Source organism: Centruroides sculpturatus, unplaced genomic scaffold (assembly GCF_000671375.1).
Source record: "Centruroides sculpturatus isolate CEXI.00-Female unplaced genomic scaffold, Cexi_2.0 scaffold1851, whole genome shotgun sequence".
NCBI classification, from domain to species: Eukaryota; Metazoa; Arthropoda; class Arachnida; order Scorpiones; family Buthidae; genus Centruroides; species Centruroides sculpturatus.
In genome coordinates this window covers 56,355-70,579 of record NW_019385992.1, presented here as the reverse complement: position 1 = coordinate 70,579, position 14,225 = coordinate 56,355, and the positions used below count along the sequence as shown (strand labels likewise).

At 38.6% G+C, this 14,225-nt stretch overlaps 1 protein-coding gene and 1 long non-coding RNA gene across 2 annotated transcripts; both read left to right on the top strand.

Annotated features, from left to right (window-relative positions):
* The first annotated feature begins 8,090 nt into the window (after window positions 1-8,090).
* LOC111612979 lies at window positions 8,091-9,236 on the top strand. The gene is made up of 2 exons (XR_002754700.1): window positions 8,091-8,794; window positions 8,862-9,236. It is a non-coding gene; the product is annotated as an uncharacterized LOC111612979 (long non-coding RNA).
* A 1,736-nt stretch (window positions 9,237-10,972) lies between these two features.
* On the top strand, window positions 10,973-13,491 carry LOC111612975. The gene is made up of 2 exons (XM_023354271.1): window positions 10,973-11,645; window positions 11,999-13,491. The coding sequence occupies exons 1-2, from the start codon at window positions 10,973-10,975 to the stop codon at window positions 12,919-12,921; spliced, it is 1,596 nt and encodes a 531-aa protein (XP_023210039.1). The 3' UTR covers window positions 12,922-13,491.
* The last annotated feature ends 734 nt before the right edge of the window (window positions 13,492-14,225 follow it).

Here is a 14,225-nt window from a genome sequence, read left to right as displayed (position 1 = left end):
ACCCGTCGCTGGCCATTGTCGGCCTTAGCGACACTCGAATGTTTTGGTCATACGTTATATATGTGAAAAGTCTAGTCCTCGGTATAGAAAGGAGATTGTCACATCCGAGGGAATCCCACCTCTTACCCGTCGCTGGCCGTTGTCGGCTTTAGCGACACTCCAATATCCGGTCATATGTTATATATGTGAAAAAGTCTAGTCCTCGGTATAGAAAGGAGATTGTCACGTCCGAGGGAATCCCACCTCTTACCCGTCGCTGGCCATTGTCGGCCTTAGCGACACTCCAATGTCCGGTCATATGTTATATATGTGAAAAAGTCTAGTCCTTGGTATAGAAAGGAGATTGTCACGTTCGAGGGAATTCCACCTCTTACTCGTCGCTGGCCATTGTTGGTCTTAGCGACTCTCTGAGATTCAATGTTTGGTCATATGTTATATATGTGAAAAAGTCTAATTGTAATGTTTACTAAAAATTTCCAAGCTTATAAAGCTTGAAGTGAAAAACAATACTTAAACTTTCACTTCTTATGTAATGAGGAATATAATGTGCCATTCACCAGCATAGAACTACATACGGCGATCTCTCGCTCGGGGAATAGTGCTGTAGACCCGGATAAAATCCATTACAGCATGATTAAAAATCTGTCAAACAATTCCCTTCATAATCTTCTAAATCTGTTTAACAGAATATGGACAGAACATACTTTTCCCGACTCTTGGAGGCTATCTATCATTATCCCCATTCCCAAGCCAGGTAAAGAACGCAAGAATCCCTCTAATTATAGACCAATCTCTGACGAGTTGTTTCTGTAAACTTTTTGAGAGAATGGTAAACAGACGTTTAATGTATCTCTTAGAGAAAAAGGAATACTTTTCACCACATCAGAGTGGTTTACCTAGGAACAGAAGTACCACTGATAACTTAGTAAACCTTGAAACATGTATACGCGAAGCGTTTGTTAGACGACAGCACTTAGTGTCTGTGTTTTTTGATATAGAGAAGGCCTATGATCGCTGTTGGCGTTATGGGATACTCCGTGATCTGTACCAATTTGGATTGCGGGGTAATTTGCCAATATTTATAAAAAACTTTTTACAGTATCGTAGATTTCAAGTCAGGATGGGCAACACTTATCTAGGCTTTTCACACAAGAAGGTGTTCCTCAAGGTTCTATTTTGAGTGTGACTCTGTTCCTAATCAAAATCAACAGCATAGCTAACTGTCTCTTTCCCAGTGTGAAACACTCTGTATGTGGATGACTTTCAGATCTTCTGCCAGTCTAGCAACATGAGCTTTATCGAGAGACAACTGCAAACCTCCCTAAATCGCATATATGATTGGTTTAAGACCAATGGCTTTACATTTAACGCAGCGAAGACATCATGCATCCACTTTTGTTGAAGGCGTGGTTTGCACTTGGATCCGGAAATTTACCTAAATGGGGATAATATTCCAATGGTGAATGAAGCTAAGTTTATGGGTGTTTCTTTCGACCAAAAACTGACATTCTTTCCACATTTGCTCAACTTGAAGAGTAGATGTTTAAAATCTCTAAACCTTTTAAAGGTACTATGCTGCTCATCGTGGGTAGCAGACAAAGTTTCTATGCTCAGGATTTATAGGGCCCTTGTTCGCTCTAAGCTAGACTACGGTTGCATTGTATATGGCTCTTCACGAGAATCTACTCTTCGGATGCTGGATCCAATCCATCATCAAGCACTGCGTTTGTGCACTGGTGTTTTTGAACTTCTCCTGTACAAAGTTTGTATGTGGATGCTTATGAGCCTCCACTGTCACTTAGGAGAGAACAGTTGTCTCTTTTTTATTATATAAAACAAAAATCTTTTACTAAACCTTCAGTTGATTGTACGGTATTAGATACCCAGCTGAAAAATTTATTTGAAGCTCGCCCAAGTAGTGTTCCTACATTTGCCATAAGAATGGAGAATGTGAGCAGTGCGATTGATCTGAACACAGGCAACATTTCACAGCTAGAGATTTATAGTATATCACCTTGGTCAGCTTCTGTGCTAAATGTTGACCTTAGCTTAAAGCAATTTTTTAAGGAATCCACCCCAGAATCCACAAAGTGCTGTCTGTAGACTACGTCTACAGACAGCACTTTGTTAGCTGGGTGAACATATATGTCGTTGTGGCGTTTCCCCTTTGGTCTACGGACCCAAACTGTTCCATTGCTGCTGTTCTGGAATATTTTTTCGTCCAAAAAACATACGCTTTCCCACTCGGAGTTTGTCCAATTTTCATGGTGTCGGGCGAACTTCAAACAGTCCACGATGTTTTGCGCTGATAAGCGCTGTTTTTCGGTTGCTCGTTTGCCTAACAGACCGAATTGTTTGAGTCTGAAAATAAAATATACATGTTAATATTACCCGTTTCTTAAATTTCTTTATAAACGAGAACCTTGTTGATAAAATTTTCTTTTTACAAGATCATTAAACGCACAAAATGATACATTGAAAATATACGTATTACGGTGTAATGTTGCATACCTTCTCTTCAGGGTGTCCACTGATACTGGCAAGTCTTGGTTAATGAGATGCTGACGGGCCGTTTTAAACGGATTTTCCTTGCAATTTTTTTTAATGTTTCATCTTGTTCTTGTGTAGTCCAGCGAGGACAACTTGATGATGTTTTCACTGAAACACTGCCAGTTTCGTGGTGACGCTTTGAAATGTTGACAACTGTGCGCGAGGTAAGCTTGAACATTTCGGCTATCTTGCGCATGGTTTTGCCCTCCTCCCTGTGACGAATAATTAATTTTCTAATCTCTTCTGATACTGGACCAGGCATATTGCAATAGTCATCTGGCTTTTCTTTTGTTTCTCTTTTCCTCCATTGAGTGTCGCTCTTATTTTTCTTACATCTATAAAATCTTTGATTTCCGACAACTATTTTGATTTTATCATCTGTTCTTTGTTTTTTTTTTTTCCATTCAGTGTTGCCTCTCATTAGTCCAACATTGGCCATTACTTCGTTCATTATACGAAGTTTTTTTCTTTATAAACCACACTCGTACCCAGCAGAATTAAATAAATAAAAAACTTAAACCAACACCTTAATATTCGCTCTGAGATTTTTAATGTAACAAACGTTTTCGATCTATACGATAGATCATCTTTAGGTTAAAAAGAATATTTCTTAAATGGAACAACAATTTCAAAATTCAAAAAATATAAATAACCAATAACATTTACATTAATAAGAATAACTAATACATTGTAAATGATACAAAAATGTAAAATAAATATCGTATTACTCTTACCAAATATTAATACAGGTATACCTCGCCTTACGTCGGTAATTGGTTCCAGGAAAACGACGTAAGTCGAATTTACTTGTCTCCAAATCTACTTGTTACTAGGCTAAACCATAAATTACCATTCCCGGTGCTGTATTTTATTTATTAATGCATTTTTAATAATATATGGTTAATAAAAATCTATTTTAAGCTTACAAACAAATAAATTTTAGTTTTTAATATAGTACAAAAAAAAGTATTCTAAATTTACGAATGCATGTACTGTAAATACAGAACATACTTGTATATATTTTAATATGATTTTATGTGCTTTAAACGTTTTTCTGGTGATATTACGACTTCAATATTTGTGGCAGACAGACGTAAAGTCGAATAAAATGACTTAAATTTGATTTTTATTTTTCCATATACTTTTTTGACAAACGACGTATAATCGGGAACGACGTAAGTCGAGGTATGCCTGTACTATCTATCCTAACTAGACATAATTTTCTTTAAAATATACTAGTGTACATGCGCCTCTTGTAAGTTTTTAAAGGCATATTTCCAAGCTGAAGGAAGACCCTCTGCGTCCCTTGCATTAATGCATTTTTCTTTTAGCTTGCTTCTGTAAATTTCTATCTTTTCAGCTGTTCTTGCCAAAGTTGGGGAGTGTATCTGTTTTATGATTTTTGCTTCATTCCATCAAACCAAGGATCCTTCTGCTTGCGCCATTTGGGCTAGTACTGTTGTATTAGAACCTTTTCTAATATCATAATTGTGTTCTTTGATTTTTATTTTTAGGTTCCTAGTAGTAACCCCTACATAATTTTTATTTATACCTATTAGCTGGTTCTCGTAGGAAATCTTATACACATCTGCCTTATCTTCTTTTTAACTAACCCTTTATCGTTTTTAAGTATTTTATACAAATTCGGAGCTCTTTTTAAGATCACCCTTGTATTTTTCCATTTGACTCTTACCGAATGTGAAAGATGCTACATATGTGCTTTGATATTTCACCCAGTATATTTGTGTGCTGGCTCTCTACAAAATTCCGTATAGTACCCTCCTCGAGGTCCCATTGGACTCTCGGCACAATGATGCGGGGGTTGCGAAGCCCCGGCGACCTAACTCGCACGTCCTCTCTCTTATTAAGGGACTCAACCAGCCTTCTGGCCCCTTCATTTGTATTTCAATTTATAAGAACTCCATCTTTGATGGGCCGGGTGGACTTGACCTTCACTTTCAGCTTCGTTAAATTAATGGTCGCCTCCAAGTCTTCCTTTCTTCTTTGTTGTACACAAGAACCATTTTGTTACGTGGTGGGATTCTTAGCTTTAGAACTGAGGTGTATGATTTTTCCTTTGTTGGGGTTGCGGAGGGACTTGAAGCACAGGCAGTTAGTCCTAGCTTCCCCTGCATTTTTGCTGTTCCAGTTGTTCGTAGCTAGAAAACAAGGACATAAACATTTCTTGTGCCTTCTCTAGCTTTGAATACTGTCTCGAATCTCCTTCAGATTCTGGCTTGTGTCTACTGCTCCCAAAGCTTCCATGATGCATTCTTCGAAGGCCTTGGCGGTCAGTACCAGGGATCCGCACATACTTACACGATTTATTTTACTTATTGAAATACCAATGATCTTAAGCTACTTGACCTATTACAGGCTGTGACACCCTTAAAAAACTAAGTAGCACTTTAAAAACGGTCGAAAATACTTACCAAGTCACAAATAACACTTCTCTTCAGATTGTAGACCAAACGAGTTGCAAATAACACTTCTCTTCAGATCGTAGACCAAACTGAAAAGGGGAGAGACAAAGGTTTTAGCGAGGTGTTATGGGTAGGAAATATATTGGTATGGATGTAACAGCCCTTTCCGCTATAAGTGGTAATACACTTTGTCTCTAAGGATTCTGTCAAGAATTTTCCCTAGGACTGGCAAGAGACTTATCAGTCTATATGACTTTGGTTCGTTCTTTGGGTGCCTACTTTTGTGAATAAACACAACACACACCTGTTTCCACTGTACTGGGAAGTGACCCAGGAGCAGACACCTCTGATACAGAGCACGGACGTTTATGTTGCACAGACGTGATACGGCCAGGACGTTCATTGTGCAGAACTTGTACCATTTCGGCCGTGATCCCATCAACGCCAGGTGCCTTCCCTTTCCGTAGTTTCCGATGGTGTGGGCTACCTCAGAGTCAGTCACCAGCATGGGCAGCTCTGGGTCACTTCAAAGCCGCCTCTGTTCTTCAGTATCTTTGGACTACTCATCGCATGGAAAATGCAAGCAGAGCAGCACCTGAATCGATTCCTCCTGTGTGGAGGTTAGGGTACCATCTGGCCTTTTGATGGACCCCAAGACTGTACTACGCTTAACTTTGCCCACCACTAGTTGTAGGGGAGACAGAACGGGTTATTATCACTAATTTCCTGACAGAAACTGAGCCATGAGGTCTTTTTAGCATTGTTCAGTTTGTACTTGTAGTCAGCATTGGCTCTCTGTAACTCCAGTCTCTTGGTTGCCCGAAGGTCAACCAAGAGACTGGAGTTACAGAGAAGCCCGAAGGTCATCATCCCTGCATTGTTGAAAGCATCACCAGAGTGCCCTCACACGCTTTCTCAGGACACTCAGTTCCTGGGTCCACCAAGGAACTGACCAGTGGTTGTTGGGTTGCCGTTGCGCAAGTGTGCAGTATCCTGCTCCTCTGAACGCTTCAGTAAGGTTGGCCACAACTTTCCCCAGATCCCTGACACTCTAACCTTAGAGACTTGGGTGACGATATCAGCTGTCTTTTCTACAAGACATTTGCTAAAACAATTGCGGTTTCCCACAGTTAGCTTGTAACAACTACTCAGCCAGGCAAACGAGCTGCTCATCACCTCGAAGGCAATGAAGCAATGGTCACTACAGCTTTCCACATCAATCGTTACCCATTGCAAGATCAGTCTCAGCATAGTTCCACTAACGATGGTAAGGTCAATCCAGCTCTCACCCAAGGAGGAGGAAAAGGTAGCAATCCCGAACGGATTGTTCTGGATGTGCACCCCCCAACCCTCCGCTGTATCCTTCATCATGATCCCGTCAGGATCATCCACAGGGGATTCCCACAGTGAGTGCTTGGCGTTGAAGTCACTGGCCAAAACAACTTGACTGCAGAGCGAGACGACCGCTTTGAGTTCATTCAGAAGGCCTCCCAGTTTAAGTGACGGTGGGCGATAGCTGGAGACCATCACCCAGGTGCAGGTGGGTGACCATATCTGTACGGAAACCACGAGTTGTGAGACGTGGATAGCATATGCATCAACGTTTTTCTGTGTGAGAATAACTGCAGCTCGACAATCGTCATCTTCATCGAGTACTCATCGACAATCGATGAGTATTTTAATTTTGATTTATAAGAATGGTATGAAGGATGTTCCTGGTAATTATAGAGGTATCTGGTTATCATCTTGTGCTTCAAAATTGTTTTGTATTATTCTATATAGAAGGTTGACTCGATGGTTAGAAATTAAAAATATATTGCATGAAAATCAGGCAGGTTTCAGGGCTAGCTATTCCACATTAGATAATATTTTTGTTTTGTATACGGTTATCCAGAAAACTTTTTTACGGAAACATAGGAAAGTGTGTGCATTTTTTGTCGATTTATCTTCTGCATTTGATAGTCTGTAGGAATTTGTTGTGGTTAAAGATGATGCGTTACGGTTTTAGTTATAAATCTCTGTCTTTACTCGTTGCTTTGTATGAAAACTCCTTGCTTATGGTAAGAGTTGGAGGTAACTGTTTGCCATTAATGTTCTCTAAGACTGGTGTTAAGCAGGGCTGTATTTTGAGTCTAATTTTGTTTAGTATTTTTTTGAATGATCTCTTTGGCATTATTAATTCTTCCGGCGATGGTATAGAAATAGATGGTTTCCAGATTAAAATATTGGCTTATGTTGATGATATTGTAGTTTTATCTGATTATGTGGTTGGATTGCAGAGATTGATTGATAAATTGGCAATTTATTTAGATTGAAATGATTTGAAATTGAATTTGAATAAGTCTAAGATTGTTGTTTTTCGAAGAGGAGGTAAGAGTGCAAGGGTGGATAAATGGTGGTTTAAGGGTTCTCCAATTCAAGTTGTGTCTAACTATAAATATTTGGGTGTTAAATTTTCATTTAATGGTTTATTCCATACGCATTACATTAATAAGAGAACTCATATAAGGGTTTTGATGAATAAAATTATTCAATTAGGGAGATCTGGATTCTTAGCTTTAGAACTGAGGTGTATGATCTTTCCTTTGTTGGGGTGGCGGAGGGACTTGAAGCACAGGCAGTTAGTCCTAGCTTCCCCTGCATTTTTGCTGTTCCAGTTGTTCGTAGCTAGAAAACAAGGACATAAACATTTCTTGTGCCTTCTCTAGCTTTGAATACTGTCTCGAATCTCCTTCAGATTCTGGCTTGTGTCTACTGCTCCCAAAGCTTCCATGATGCATTCTTCGAAGGCCTTGGCGGTCAGTACCAGGGATCCGCACATACTTACACGATTTATTTTACTTATTGAAATACCAATGATCTTAAGCTACTTGACCTATTACAGGCTGTGACACCCTTAAAAAACTAAGTAGCACTTTAAAAACGGTCGAAAATACTTACCAAGTCACAAATAACACTTCTCTTCAGATTGTAGACCAAACGAGTTGCAAATAACANTAATGATGTGGATTTAATGGACTGGTCTCTTCTCCTTGTTAACATTTTTGATAATTTTTTTATACAATATAAATCAAAAAATAAATAATAGTGTATATAATTGCTGGTATAAGGATTTAAATGTTACTTTCTTTGATAATTTTTTATATAATCAAGATGTTTCACTTAATATTTTGTCTTCATTTATACAGGTTAGGTGTAATTCTCTGAACTTTTTGAATAATTATTCGAGAGAAGTGTGTAACTTTTGTGTTGAGAATGAAATTGTGGATGCTTGGCATGTTTTGGCTAAATGTGGGCGTCTTAAGGTGTTACGTGATGAAATTTTTGGTTGCAAAGTTCTTACCAGGTCTTTATTTCTTAAAACTTTATCGGAACCATGTTATCAATTTAAAGTGTTTTGTTTTCTTCTTTTAGGGGGCGTGATTCCTCAATTATAAAATTGGCTTTGCTGCTGGTTTTAAAGCATCTGTCAGTGCTGTGTTTTCGTTACTAATTTATTTCTTCTTTATAGGTAAGAAATTTGCTTTCTCATTTGGTTGATTGTTTTACTTTTATCTTGTTTATTGGTTTTGTATTATTTTTTGACAGATGCTCCCAAACTTTAACTAATTATTATATTTGATTTTTAAATCTAAATATTTAAATTGTTATTTATTTAAATTAATATTGTAATATATAATTTTTTATTGTAATCTTATGCCTATTGTATTTAAGTGTTTTGTTCTTTTGGGAGATGATTTTGCTCCCCACATCAAGGAGTGTATCCAGTATGCATAATAAATAAATAAATAAATAAATAATAATACATCTGGCAACAACAGGTGACTTTTTTTTATTGAAATTTCACTTATAATTCTCAATACTAAATATATTATGGTCTTTTTTCAGGAGGACATGGTGTTACTTCAACAACATGGATGAGTGGCTTCGTGAACATCCTGATGTGGCATCACCTTTCGCGCTTAGCAGTGAAAGCTGTTCATTTGCATCTACATCTTCACTGCCTGAAGTTTCTGCATCATCATCACCAGGCCAACGTCCAAAAAGAAAACTACTAACAGATGTTGAGCATAAGACTGCAAAACGGCAGTGGCATGAGGAACTTCTGCAAAGGATGGATGAATTTAATAATTTATTTAAACAGTTCATTGAAAAAATAGGAAATATTACAAAATAAGAACATATTAATAAAAGTAGTTTGATTTCCATAAACTGTATTCAAAATGTTTGTAATTAACCATAAATAAATACAGTAGTTCATAACTCTACTTTATCCAACACCAGAATATAATCAGTTATTTACTTCTTTCATCTTAAGGTACATAATTAATAAATAGCATTAGTGGAATATTTTGCTTACTACTAAATGTCTTTGTTTATAAGTTTTGAGCAATTCTGTCACGCTTTGTATTTTCACCTTGCTTTTGCTCAATAACACATGATCTCTGATATACTCCAAGGTTATGACTGCCTGGATCCTGGAAAAAGTTAAAAATGTTACACTTGTTATACATGTACTGTATAGTATATAATACCAAAACTTAGGATAAAAAAATTAATGTACTTTTTCCAGTTCAGTATTTTCTTGTAGGATGTACCCTCTTGTAATACAGATATTACGTAAGACACAACAAGCCATTACAACAGATGGTATCGACTCCATTTTTTGACATATCTAAATAATGTAGTCTTCTCCATCTTCCTTTCAGATGAGCAAATGACCGTTCAATAACACTTCTGGCTGATGATAATTTGCTATTGTACTGGACTTGGACAGCTGTCAAATGCCCATTGTCAGGATATGGTTTCATTAATTGCTTATTTATGGGATAAGCACCATCTCTGACAATATGGGAGTTATACGGAAACATTATTTCAGCCTTCCTGGCTATTTTTCCAGCTAATGTAGAGCGGGCATAAACCTCAGCATCATGTAACATTCACCAGCATGACAGGAGATGAAAATCAATACACTCTCACCAAAAACTGGAACTGTAATATTCACAGATCACACCTAAATTCAAAATTTCCAGCAAATAAACATCAAAAAATACATGTCAAACGTTTTCGGCCACTGAATTTATCGGCATTCATCAGGAAATGCAAACTGGAAAAACTGTTCTTTAAATAGAACTTAGCTGCCTTTTAAATTTTAAAAGAACGAAAAATGGCTGATGTATCGTGTATGACGTATATTATGAGTCAAGATATCGTTTTCCCCTTGGTGTGGGTTCCGGTCCATGGTGAGGGGACCTCCCAGAGATGGTTTAGTAACTTCTCTTTACCATCCCTGGGATCTGAACGCCCACCCACGTGTTTGACGTGCGTGGTATCCTGTATGCCGGAAATGGGGATCCTGGTAGTTGAGCGGCAATATAACGTCCTCAACACACTGCTTTGGCCCCTGCTTCGGATAAACGGGAGGCTCAAATCAGGCTCTGTTTGAGTCAATCGGCTGGTCGTTGAGTCATTCTTGACCTCACTTGGAGTCAACAGATCGATGCAGACCGGGCAGACACGTCAGACAAGATGTGCTCTTCTTGACTGCATTGTGAGGGTATAGCTCTTGGGAAACCCTGGTGTGACGGCCTATGGGAATCTCCCATGTGACGGCATCCCCTTGTTGGGCCCTATGGTGGGTGGGGTCACTGGGAGCTGAATTAATATTACATAATTATGGATCATCAAAAAACAAAAACTACAGACAATTCTACAAGGAAACGAATCATTTCCAGTCAGCCAACCTACTTCATAGTCCATGCTACTGGACAAACACCTCTATCAAAATGTTCTCCTTATCTGATCCAGAAGCTGTTTGAATCTACAGTTGGAAATTTGAAAAAAATACAAAAATTGAGGTCAGGAGATCTGCTTCTAGAAACAGCCTCACCTCAACAGTCTGCAAAACTTTTCTCAATTAAGACACTCGGAGATATAGAACTGTCACCCCACATGGAAGTCTAAACTCATCACGCGGTGTGATATCAGAGATCGATTTGATGTCTGAAGATGAATCAGATATTCAGATCGGCCTTTCTGATCAAGGTGTAACTGTTGTTCGATGCATCTCCATTCGTCGAGATGGCAAGTTAATTGCTACCAAACACCTAATTTTAACGTTTAACAAATTGACATTGCCATCTTTCATTACTGCAGGATATCTGCGCTGTCCAGTCTGCCCCTACGTTCCAAATCCGCTGCGTTGCTTCAAATGCCAGCAGTTTGGACATTCACAGACAGCCTGCCGAGGCAAAAGCATATGCGCACAGTGTGGGACAGAAGACCACGTTAGTACTGAATGTAAAAGTATCCCATGCTGTGTGAACTGTAGAGATGCCCATTCTTTCTACCCTTGGAAATGCCCTGCATGGCAGAGAGAAAAAGAGGTTCAACGGTTAAAAACCATAAATAATATATCATACACAGAGGCCCGTCGTATGGTCACCCCAAGTCCACCAACGAAACAAAAAACCTTTGCTGCTGTGTTGAAATTTACAAAGACATCTGGGGTTCAAACAGATATTTCTGTATCCCCAAGTGAATCTCTTACTCGCCATGCAAAATGCTTATTGATTTCATCTGCACAATCAGAAGAAAAGGAGAACACAAAGACTAAAACCTCTGTAACTAAAATGGGAGTAACAACCAGAAATGTGGGTTCTAAAAAAGCTAGTAAGAACCCACTTAACAAACAAAGAGTGAAAGCAGCCCTCTCTAAAGTCTGAAAAAAATCAGAAGCTCAATCTATGAGTGAGTTTTCTGACATATCTGATGAAGAGCCTTATATGGAAATTTCAAAACCAAAGTCACCTCCAAAAGAGAAACCGCCTGTTAAATTAAAGAGGGATACCCTCGCAAAGAATGCTGCCTCTAACACATAATGGATTATAAAATAATCCAATGGAACTGTCGTGGTTTTTGCAACAACTTCTCTGACATTAAACACTTGACATCATCTACCTCATCTCTCTGTGTGGCACTCCAGGAAACCCATCTAAAACCTGGAGAAAATATTTCTTTAAAAGGATTCAATCTCTATCGCCACAACCGTGCCAATGGGGGAGTGGCTATCTTGGTTTCAAACCACATTCCATCCTTACCGATACAAATAACCACTGATTTGCAAGCTGTGGCAGTCAAAATTTCAATTGGCGTAACTGTCACAGTCTGTTCTATATACTTGCCACCAGACGTCAGAGCCAATGAGGATGATTTGGACGCATTAGTCGAACAGCTGCCAACTCCGTTCCTGTTACTCGGTGATTTCAATGGTCACAATCCGATGTGGGGCAGTTCTGACATTAATCGTCGAGGCAGGACCATTGAAAGATTCATAGGCAATCAGCAAATCTATTTATTTAATACGGGTGAAGTGACGTACTTTCATGCCCCAACAAGAACATTCACTGCCATTTATCTATCATTAGCAAGTCCAAACCTGTTTTCTGCATTTTCATGGGAGGTTGGATCTAATCCACTCTCTAGTGACCACTTCCCAATATTTCTAAAATATCGAGGCAGAGAAAGCTGTGAAACAGCTTGTCCACCACGCTGGAAACTGGAAACAGCAGATTGGCCTGCATTTTCCTCTTTGGCTAACATCATTGAGGAAATGGTCAACACTGCTGATATCAATGATGCAGTTAAAGTTGTCACTTCTAGTATTATTCAGGCAGCTGAAAAAACAATGGGGAAGACGTCAACAAGATACCCAAAGCATCCAAAACCATGGTGGAACCAGAATTGCGAGGCAGCATTTAAAGCACAAAAGAAAGCATGGAGGATTTTCAGAAGATACCCCACTGCTAAAAATTTTATTGCTTTTAAAAAAGCAAAGGCAAATGCCAGAGGAATAAGAAGGCAAAGCCAAAGGGATTCTTGGAGGAAGTGTGTTTCTAGCATAACGTCTTCCACTAGCTCAAAAGCAGTCTGGGATAAAATCCATTAAATTAATGGGAAATATGCTTGTCACTCTCTGTCCTTGCTGGAAAATAATGGCACAATAATCAGTTATATACAGTGTATTGCTGATACATTGGGTGAAACTTTTTCGTTGTCATTCAGCAACATAATGTATTCAAGGGATTTTCAAGCTTACAAAGTGCAAAAGGAAAAGCAACATTTAAACTTTTACTCCTTATCTAATGAGGAATATAATGTGCCATTCACTAGAATCGAATTACAAACAGTGATTTCTTGCGCGGGGAATACTGCTGTAGGCCCGGATAAAATCCACTACAGCATGATTAAAAATCTGTCAAACAACTTTCTTTGTAATCTCCTGTGTCTGTTTAACAGAATATGGACAGAAAATACTTTCCCTGACTCTTGGAGACTATCAATTATTATCCCTATTCCAAAACCCAGTAAAGACCGCAAGAATCTTTCTAATTACAGACCAATCTCTCTGACAAGTTGTTTGTGTAAACTCTTTGAGAGGATGGTAAACAGACGTTTGATGTTTCTCCTAGAGGAAAAGAACTACTTTTCACCACATCAGAGTGGATTTCGTAGGAACAGAAGTATTAAGGATAATCTAGTAAAACTTGAAACATTTATACGCGAAGTGTTTGTTAGACGACAACACTTAGTGTCTGTATTCTTTGATATAGAGAAGGTCTATGATCGCTGCTGGCGTTACGGAATACTTCGTGATCTATATGAATTCGGATTGCAGGGTAACTTGTTAGTCTTTATAAAAAACTTCCTGCAGAATCGAAGATTCCAAGTTAGGATGGGTAACACTCTATCTAGGTCTTTTGTCCAAGGTATTTATCAAGGATGTATTTTGAGTGTGACTCTGTTAATAATTAAAATTAACAGCATAGCTAAGTGTCTTTTTCCCAGTGTGAAACACTCTTTGTATGTGGATGATTTTCAGATCTCCTGCCAGTCTAGCAACATGAGTTTCATTGAGAGACAACTGCAAACCTCCCTAAATCGCATAGAAAATCGGTTTAAGACCAATAGTTTCAGTCTCAACGTAGAGAAGACCTCGTGCATTCACTTTTGCTGAAGGCGTGGTTAGCACCTGGACCCCGAAATGTATTTAAATGGGGTTAAAATACCAATTGTGAATGAGGCTAAGTTTTTGGGTGTTTGTTTTGATCAAAAACTGACATTCTTGCCACACTTGCGCAACTTGAAGAGTAGACGTTTAAAATCTCAAAACCTTTTAAAGGTATTATGCTGCTCATCCTGGGGAACAGACAAAGTTTCTATGCTCAGAATTTATAGGACCCTTGTCCGCTC

Coding starts and splice junctions, on each gene's coding strand:
- LOC111612975 (XM_023354271.1), top strand. CDS start 10,973: ATGTCTGAAGATGAATCAGATATTCAGATCGGCCTTTCTGATCAAGGT. Junction 11,646..11,998: donor TGTGGGTTCTAAAAAAGCTA/GTAAGAACCCAC, acceptor TTTCTTTAAAAG/GATTCAATCTCTATCGCCAC.